At 38.9% G+C, this 8,837-nt stretch overlaps 2 protein-coding genes across 3 annotated transcripts; one reads left to right on the top strand and one right to left on the bottom strand.

Moving 5' to 3' along the window:
• Positions 1 to 293: 293 nt before the first annotated feature.
• Positions 294 to 4,585, top strand: LOC110884957. 2 transcript variants are annotated; one of them, XM_022132643.2, is made up of 9 exons: positions 294 to 467; positions 993 to 1,209; positions 1,289 to 1,446; positions 1,529 to 1,674; positions 1,771 to 1,833; positions 2,726 to 2,818; positions 2,911 to 3,072; positions 3,826 to 3,920; positions 4,022 to 4,585. In XM_022132643.2, the coding sequence occupies exons 1-9, from the start codon at positions 362 to 364 to the stop codon at positions 4,329 to 4,331; spliced, it is 1,350 nt and encodes a 449-aa protein (XP_021988335.1). In that variant the 5' UTR covers positions 294 to 361; the 3' UTR covers positions 4,332 to 4,585. The 2 variants fall into 2 exon arrangements, with proteins under 2 accessions (XP_021988335.1, XP_021988336.1); XM_022132644.2 differs by having other exon boundaries at positions 327 to 467; positions 3,826 to 3,905; positions 4,022 to 4,538.
• A 976-nt stretch (positions 4,586 to 5,561) lies between these two features.
• Positions 5,562 to 8,561, bottom strand: LOC110884958 (beta-xylosidase/alpha-L-arabinofuranosidase 2). The gene is made up of 5 exons (XM_022132645.1): positions 8,178 to 8,561; positions 7,676 to 7,963; positions 7,252 to 7,421; positions 6,629 to 7,077; positions 5,562 to 6,544 (listed from the first exon to the last, which is right to left on the bottom strand). Exons 1-5 carry the CDS (start codon positions 8,532 to 8,534, stop codon positions 5,562 to 5,564), a joined length of 2,247 nt encoding a protein of 748 aa, XP_021988337.1. The 5' UTR covers positions 8,535 to 8,561.
• Positions 8,562 to 8,837: the final 276 nt, after the last annotated feature.

Raw genomic sequence — 8,837 nt, 5'->3', positions numbered from 1 at the left:
TTAATAATTAATTGTAGGGTCCAATTGATATTTTAAATGATTAATTAGTTTTTTCTTATATTTTATTAAAAGCAAGGGGTAATAATGTCATTTACATAGATTTAACGGAGAAAACTAACGGACATCCACTCCAGGGACTATCTGAGTAACAAACTGTCAAACCCCAAGGAGCACCGGTGTAATTTTCAAAAGTCGAAGACTATAGATGTTATCTTACAAAACCACAGGGACTATCCGTGCATTTTACTAAAAAAAAAAAAAAAAAAAACCAGTTTACTTTACGGAAAAGAGGGGGTTAAAATCAAAAACAGCCCGCGTGTGTACTGGTTTTCAATTTTGCGCTTTGAATCGGAAAAGTACGATGGGTGGTGACACGCTGACTTACGTCAGACTTCCGGCGATCCTCCTCCTCTTAATCGTCGCTAATTCCGCCGGCATCAGTGTTTCCGGCGAGTTGCCCTCTCTGAGTAAACTTCTCTCTTCTCATCTCTCAACTTGCGATACTTTCAATTTCAACTTTTCTCTACTTATTTGACTAATTAGGTATTCTATTTCCTTCTAGATAGTTATGAATCAGATTGAAACACTAGAAAGGTTGAGTCTTGGTGCAGATTAGTGACAAATACTGTTGGATTTTGTGTGTTTCTATTTATTTTGTGATGTTAGGTGTTACAGTTGAATAAAGTGTTTTAAATTTGTTTGATTTAGCATAGTATTGTGTTGCTTATTGATAATATAGTTAGTGAACAAAGAGAAATTTGTAGTATGGTATGAAGTTCAGTTGACTTCTTTATAGATGAATGTGATAACTGATAACCATTTGTAGCATAGGAAATCCCTGTTTATAGAATGTTAGGTTTAAATCTACATACATTCTGTTGGTAAAACCGTAAAAGGAAGTAATTTGAAGGTGTAGAAGGCTTAGTAAAGTTATTTCTAAAGCTCTAAGGAACCCTTCCAACGCTTGCTCCTTTCGTTTCTTGCATTTGCAGGCGTTGCAAAGTTTGCTTCATTGCAGCTATCCCCAAGCCTGGTTGTGGAGAATTCCCCAGGTTCAAGACCTGGATCTCACGTCGTTTGCGAAAGAGTCGAAATTATCGGCTTGCCAAGGCTTACGAATCTCACAAGCTTCTTCTCTTCCGTAAAAGTTAAACTTACAAACGTAAATTCCACAGGCCGTCCTCCAAGTATCACCGTTTGTCTCCATAGGTGACTTCTAAGTTTTAACCCTCTTTGACCCTTTGACCTTTAAAACATATTAATAACTGTATGTTTGTTTGATTTTCAGGAATGCATCTCTTGGGGTTGGTATGTGCCCTGACGGTCTGTGGGAGAAACTTACTAACGGGTCGTGGGTTAGATCCATGTCCCCATTTGACCACAAGCTCTTGGATATACGTTCGGCGGGCCCTTCTGTGGGAACCGTTGAGGTTGTACTGAACGAAGGTCAGTTATAATTCACTAAAATAAAGTAAATTTTCTTCATGTTACATTGTTACTATACCAACATTGATCTCAACTGTTGCAGAATTTTATCTGTATCGTGTTGTATTTTTTATACTGGGAATAACAATGATGACATTTGCATCGTCGTTGAGCAACTCGTTAGCAACCTACTACGGTGGTGCTATGACATTAGGGGTTTTGCTTGTTGTTTTGGTGATTCTCTTTCAGGTAGTCATGAATTAAATCAAAACAACGGCTTGATATGCTTATTATCATACACGAAAACTTATGTTCACCATTATTGTGTTGTTACGTATAATACAGGGAATGAGGATCCTCCCAAGTGGTAGAAAGAGTTCACTAGCATTAGTTCTATATGGATCCATTGTGAGCGTCCCATTTATATTTGTTCACATCGTATTTTTGATGCAATTCTTATTATTGTTGTTGCTGTTATAATTATTATTAGAATTTCCGTCCCTGGGTTTACACCCATTTGAAAAGAACGAACAGTTTGGTCCCTGTGGTTGATGAGGGCTGAACGTGCAAGTGGGTGTAAACCCCAGGGACGGAAATTGTACTTTACTCTTATTATTATTATTATTTATACAACAAAAGAGGGCGTCTTAGGAATAGTAACTAAGACACAACCTCTATTTTTATTGTCTATTTTTGCCATATTGACAACCCTTCAACTTTTAGCATTGCTACTTACACTCCCTCAGCTTTCTAAAACTTTGTACAATGTCATTTTGACCCCCCCCCCCCCCCCCCTTGAGTTTTACATGCTTATTTTGTGGGTCAAATATAAAACACTTTCGTGCTTATTTTTATGTACGTTTTTTGTCGGTCTACGTTTTGTTCGGAAACGAGTTGGGTCAAATATAATACGTTTTAACTAGGCGGTATAAATTCGAGGTAGTTTACATTTCGACTCCGCCACAACGTGTGGTGCCATTCTTTAACATAAAAAAATGCTTATTTTTAAGTACGTTTCTTATAAATTCAAGTTGGTTTACGTTTTTAGGTAAATTTTCTCGGTAACGAGTCAGGTCAAATATAATACGTTTTTGTGCTTATTTTCATGCGCGTTTTCAGTTGGTCTACGTTTTGACGTAAATTTTGTTCGAAAACGAGTCGGGTCAAATATTTGACGGTATAAGTTCGAGTTGCTTTAAGTTTCGACACCCCTGCAACGCGCGGCGGGTCAAAGTACTAGTATATCATTTTTTATTGCAGTCTAACATCATGTAAATGTGTAAACATCTTACTTGTGCAGGTTGGAGTTGGATCCTTTCTGTTTAGTTATGTACCGACATTATTGCGCTCTCTACTTGTGGAGATGGGAATAAGTGAAGATCTTTACAGTCCTGTATCTAAGTCTTATATAGCTCTCTGTACATTATTTCTTTTTGTGTTGTGTTTTTATATGAGGAATTTAAACTTTTGCTGATCTACTGCCAGGTGGCAGCATTCCTACTGGCCTTTGTTGTTCTGTGTGGGGCGTGGTTAGGGTTCTGGGCTGTTCGTAAACTGGTCCTGACAGAAGACGGATCGATTGATACTGGCGTGGCTCAGTTTGTTGCTTGGTCTATTCGAGTTGTGGCCTCTAGTATGATCCTCCAGGTACCCTATTAACTTTCGTTACATAATTTTCTTAATCATATTCTTGACTGTAACACTCATAATGTTAGATTCTCTTTCACGTTCTTCTTCTGCTCCAGTTTTCCCAAATGCAACACGAATATTCGCCATTTGGCCCGAACACGACCTGTTTAACCCGAATTTTTTTTTGCGCATATTAATATTTTCAAAATCAAAATCTACAACAAGAAATACAAATGTATATAAAACAATTACATTTTAATTATAAAATCTTATGTCAATTTCTCTTTTAATATAATTATTGCATAAACTACCCAACCAATTTAACTTATGACATAACAACACATTTTGAAATTTTTTTAAGTATAATATAAATGGGTTAAACGGGTCAACCTGCCAACCTGCCGGGTTCAACACGAACCCGTCCTGTTTAGCTAAACGGGTTCGCGGGTTCAACCTGAAACTGACCCAAACCCATTTTGACTAAACCGAAACCCGCAGATTTCGTGTTAGGTTCATGTCATAAATTCACACCCTACTAAAATATAATCCCAAAATTTCTATTATCTTAGTATTGATGTAATCGATTCAATAAGCATGATTTAGGAGATTTATGCATTATAAATGTAACATGGGGCTATGGGCAACTTTCATCCCATTTAAGCTATATTTTACGTGTTAGACCCGTTTGCTATAAAACTTAAACCCGAAACAACCAATTCCTAAGTAAATGGGTTGAAATTTCCACCACTAGTAACTTCCTTTCTGTTCCAGTGTTCAGTGGATCCTTTGTTGGCAGTTGCAGCATTGGTATGTGGTATACTCATACCATCGGGTGCGAAGGGGCTTCTTAGGTATTACGCACCCAAGTACGTCTGCTTCACATATTTATAACCGGCCCGTAAGGGACAAAACATCACCTATACCATTATTTAATGAACTTATTAGCATCGCTTCCAAAAATATGCAGAACATTGCGGGTCAAGCATAAAAGATCCCACAAACCAGTTGAAGATTCTTCGTCCTATGAAAACAAGCATGAGTTGAAGCTATCAGACTCGGACACCTTCTACTCTACCTTCCACAAAACGCCTGTAAGAAAACAATACTCCAAAGATGAATGGGACAAGTTTACACAAGACTCAACCAAGAAAGCATTGGAAAGTCTTGTGTGGTCACCCGATTTCAACAGGTGGGCCGTTGCTAATGCTGATAGACTCGCGTTACTTCCCAAGAAAGACACTAATCCCAAGCCGAAGAGCTGGTTTTCTTGGTCTTGATCAGTTAATTATTGTAAGTTTATAGCTAATCATGATCGATGTACATTGTAGTATTATGATTGTCCTATCGTAGGATAACCTTGATTGTAGAAACTTTAACCGGTGTTCTTTCGGTCTGGTATTGAACATGATACACTTCCACTCTAGTCATATCTGAGTGGTGTTGTTATGCTAGGGAGTTAATGTAGTCAGCTACATTATTTTTCAGGTTTGGAAGTTTGATATATAGAAAATGAGCATGGTGGTAATTTCAATATGTTTTGGTACAGTAAAAGATATTTACATACTATGAGTTAATAGTATACTTTTTATGCTTGAGGGTCTTATACCTCATTCTTTAGGGGCTTTTAAAAAAGTTAATTTTTTAGTTTTAACTTAGTTTTTCATCTTTTTCAATTTTAACCCCACAATTTTTTTTATTTTAACCTAAAACTTTTCATTATTTGCAATTTAATCTCACAACTTTTTTTACTTTCAACTTTGGTCACCTATACTTTTCATCTATCACAAATTTTTGTTTTACGTTTCATTCTATAAGTTTTACGAGTTAACACGACGCAACGTGCGTGTGTAATTCTAGTTAAGGTCTGCGAACCAGTACATGTGAGAATCAGACGAGTAAAATACCCACATTGTGGGTGTTCTAATGGTATCATTGGTTATCTTCACTAAAGTAGTACGGGTTTAAATCTTGCAAAGTGAGCAATAGATGAATTTTAGGAGTAGATTTTAAAGGGGTGTCTTTGTTATTAAAAACCAAAAATCAATGGCCTTAAAATGTGAACTAAACTTTACTAAGAGCTTGGGAAGTTGGATTTACGATATTGAATTGGTATGATCTTATGAACGATTCTTACCATTGCTTTGTAGACAAAAATCTAGTTAAGTACATATCAAACTAAGATATAAAAGTCGTTTTTGAAGATAAAATCTTACAGAGAATGATTATAGAAATGTATTCTTTTAGTTATATATTTTTTATCAACTTACCTCTGGTGATCCGACCTAACTTGACTCTCAAGTGATTTGTAAATCAGGTTAAAATCATTAAGACTTTCTTAAGCATTGCAGGTGTTTGTTAAAATGCCTCAAAGAAATGAACGAACAGTTTAATAATGTTGATAGCAAACAAACTAAATTAAATTGCATCTTGCGATGACTTCCATTATCCTTTCATGAATCTCAACAACTTAAAAATAAAAAAACAAAAGAATAAAAAAAACACCCAAATCATATCCTCACAGTTAGCGAGTGTTTCAAGCTCCCCACATGAAGAACATGTTGCCCCAATGCTACCTTTCTGTTGCCAACTTCATCAACCAAACTCAAGTCCTTGCACACATCCACACCGAACCGGACCACCCTTTGTTGTCGCGGCGCCAAATGCACCTTCTGGAACCCCAACATATGCTTCTGGGGCGCACCATGGACCGCTGGAGGCGATGAAAACAAGAACACCGTGTGGCTTCCACCCATTGTTCCGCTGTTCGTCACCCGTAAATGGATGTTAAATGCTAAGTTCTTGCATGTTTGCTCGACTGTGTCGATCGACTTGCATTTAGATGATCGGCATACGTGCCCTTCCTCTAATGGGACAGACACGAGCTTAGGCGCTTTGACGAGGTGGTGGCGGAATTCAGAATAACTTAGACCATCACCGAATGTATAAACCGTGTCTCCTTTGTAAAACCGGTAGGTTCGGCCTGGGTAGCCTGTGGCCGGGTCGGGCCGCATGTTCATATTGGTCATGTTCACCTTTTCTGTGTATGATTGTGGGTACCATGACATGGGTAGTCTTCCACTCGGGTTATACTGCCCGAATACGATATCGGCTAGTGCAGCGCCACCAGCTTCGCCAGGGAACCCGACCCATAAAATGCTGGTGACTTTCGGGTTCTCTTTGGCAAACTGGATGTCCATTCCTCCTCCTGACATTATGACAAGAATGACCGGGCCTTTAGATACACTTGCAACCTCGGTAATCAAGAGGTTTTGTTGTCCCGGAAGGGTAATGTTGATACGGTCTCGACCCTCGGCCTCTATAGATATATCACTACCCATTACTAAAACCACAGCATCGGCTGCAGCCGCTGCTTTCTTCGCTTCGTCTACTTGTGCTGTACCGCACGCAACATTTGCACACCCGGCCTGGTATACTGTTGCCACTGAGGCTGTCAGTCCTTGAAGGGGTGTTGTATATTTGCAAGGGGTACCTGCATTTACATTAGCAAAATGTTAAAACAAAAGTTGACCCATTTTGACCAGAACCTGATTTGACTTTTAACCCGCCACATTACCTTCGTAGTTGCCGATCATGGTCTTTGTGACATTGGCGTTGGGCCCGATCACAGCTAGTGACTTGATGGCTGTTGGAGAAAGAGGCAATGATCCAACACTATTCTTGAGCAACACAATCCCTTGTCGAGCTGCTTCACGGGCTAGCTCCTGGTTAGCCGGTGTGCATACATCTTTCGGGCCTAGTTTCCCATAGATTTGCTTGCTTGGGTTACCATCAAAGAACCCAAGTCTCATAAGTGTTGCAAAATTGTTAGTAACCGCCCTGTCGACCTCAGATTCTTTCACTAAGCCCGCTTTAATGGCAGCTTCCGTGTGTTGGCCCAAGAATTTCCCACAGTTGAGATCCAACCCTGCTTTTAACGCATCGGCTACAATTTTCTCGGGCGTATTCTCCCAATGCTGATTCTTGAACATCACGTCTAGCGAATCGCAGTCTGAACTTATATACCTGTGTAGACGAGAGAACTGCAGTTTTAGTAGATATAAAACAATCTTAATGGGCCGAAAGGCTTAATAGGCTGGGCTTTTTTCGAGCCAATGTGCATCTCTAGACTCTTGCAACTCAAAAGAGCAGACAATTTTGTATAGTAATGAATGCAAGTAAGAGTGTTTTGTATTTTACCCGTTTAACTTCCACTCGCCCCGAATAACACCAGTTAGAAGATCCGGGTCACCACAAGTTGGCTTGCCATTGACTTGATTGAAAGAACACATAACACTTGCAACATTACCATCCAAAACACAGCTCCTGAATGGTGGTTGATATGTATCATCCATATCTTGTTTTGTAACCTGTGAAAACAAAACATTAAAAATGTCTATCCGTGATTGTACTTAGATGTTACAAAACAGACGGGTTGGGTCACACGTCAAATAAAATTCGAGCCGAAACAGATCCGGGTGACCCACAAAACCCTTAATATCTCCCCTTAATTTTTTAAACAACAAATTAGTTAAATGTGATTACATTGAATACAAGTTAGGCGACTTTCAACCTGTTTGACCCGTGAGGTATTTTAATCTAGAAGCTATATAAATGCACATACCACAGCATTAAAACTGAATCGTTCAAAGCCTTTCCAGCTATCAACATCATAAGCCGAGTAATGCTTACAACATGCCCCGACTTTGAGGCGATCTTTATCACCGTCGTCTCGCTCTTGCAAACCTTGAACATAGGCCACTCCATATTTACTTACTAGGGTGGGGTCTTCACCCGGGGTTTCTTGACCCCTACCCCACCTCGGGTCACGAAAAATATTAATATTAGGTGACCAAAATGTTAGTCCTGCCAAACCAACATTATACATTGCTCTAGCTTCAGTTGAAACCACCTATAGTCATAATAAATAAGAACCACATTTAGATCAAAGTTAATGTTTATTGTTGTTGTTGGAGTTTCTGACTAGTTTATTTAGTGTTTAGTAAAAAGAAAGAGACATGTATAATGGTTATATTTATTTATCGTCAAAAAATGTTATATTTGATACTACAAACTTTTTATCGGTAAATATGATATTATACCAAGTTTTAAACGATGTGACATACCTGTCCAATGGTCTTGAACAGTGTCTCGTTAAACGATGCTGCGGTTAGGATGACTTGCGGGAAGCTAGTGGCTCCGGGGACCAGACTTGAGGAGAAGTGGGTCCCGGGACCGACGTAGGAAACACCGTGCAAGGCCTCGGACCACCACTCGTACTTGGGTATCCCGAGCCGATCAATGCTGCTAGCATTATCAACCAAATTGGCAATCTTTTCCTGCAATGTCAGCCTTTTGACAAGATCGTCAACCCTGGTTTGCACATCCAGTGATGAGTCACAGAAGGTGAAGTTTTTGAAGTCGAGATCGCAGGCGAAAACGGGGCTGTTTTGGGCTGAGACATTGGGTTGGAATAATAGCATGATGAAGATGGCTAGAATGGAAAAAACAGAGGATGCCATGTTTGTTGCTGTGGATGCGTTTGTTTGTGGTGTTTGGGTTTATATTTATAGGTATTGGGGATTGCAATGCATGTTGTATTGTAAAAACTTGTGATGTTTCATTCTAGTATAAGGACACTTGGGGATTCATAGATAAGGATCTTGAATATCATAAATACTTTTCATAAGTTTTAAATGAGATATAAGCAGATAAACGATAGATATTAAATAATTTTGAAAGATGTTGATTTAGTGTATATATATCTTTGTAACTCATCCCTAATG

This window comes from Helianthus annuus, chromosome 10 (genome assembly GCF_002127325.2).
Source record: "Helianthus annuus cultivar XRQ/B chromosome 10, HanXRQr2.0-SUNRISE, whole genome shotgun sequence".
Taxonomy (NCBI): domain Eukaryota; kingdom Viridiplantae; phylum Streptophyta; class Magnoliopsida; order Asterales; family Asteraceae; genus Helianthus; species Helianthus annuus.
The sequence above is the reverse complement of the archived record's forward strand: the minus strand, read 5'-3'. Positions and strand labels throughout refer to the sequence as shown.

Bases quoted from the DNA above. Each gene is read 5' to 3' on its own strand.
- LOC110884958 (XM_022132645.1), bottom strand. From the start codon at position 8,534: ATGCTATTATTCCAACCCAATGTCTCAGCCCAAAACAGCCCCGTTTTC. The intron at 7,964-8,177 runs GTATGTCACATC...TTATGACTATAG, and splicing joins TGTTCAAGACCATTGGACAG to GTGGTTTCAACTGAAGCTAG. The intron at 6,545-6,628 runs GTAATGTGGCGG...ATGTAAATGCAG, and splicing joins CATGATCGGCAACTACGAAG to GTACCCCTTGCAAATATACA.
- LOC110884957 (XM_022132643.2), top strand. From the start codon at position 362: ATGGGTGGTGACACGCTGACTTACGTCAGACTTCCGGCGATCCTCCTC. The intron at 1,447-1,528 runs GTCAGTTATAAT...CAACTGTTGCAG, and splicing joins TGAGGTTGTACTGAACGAAG to AATTTTATCTGTATCGTGTT. The intron at 3,073-3,825 runs GTACCCTATTAA...TTTCTGTTCCAG, and splicing joins CCTCTAGTATGATCCTCCAG to TGTTCAGTGGATCCTTTGTT.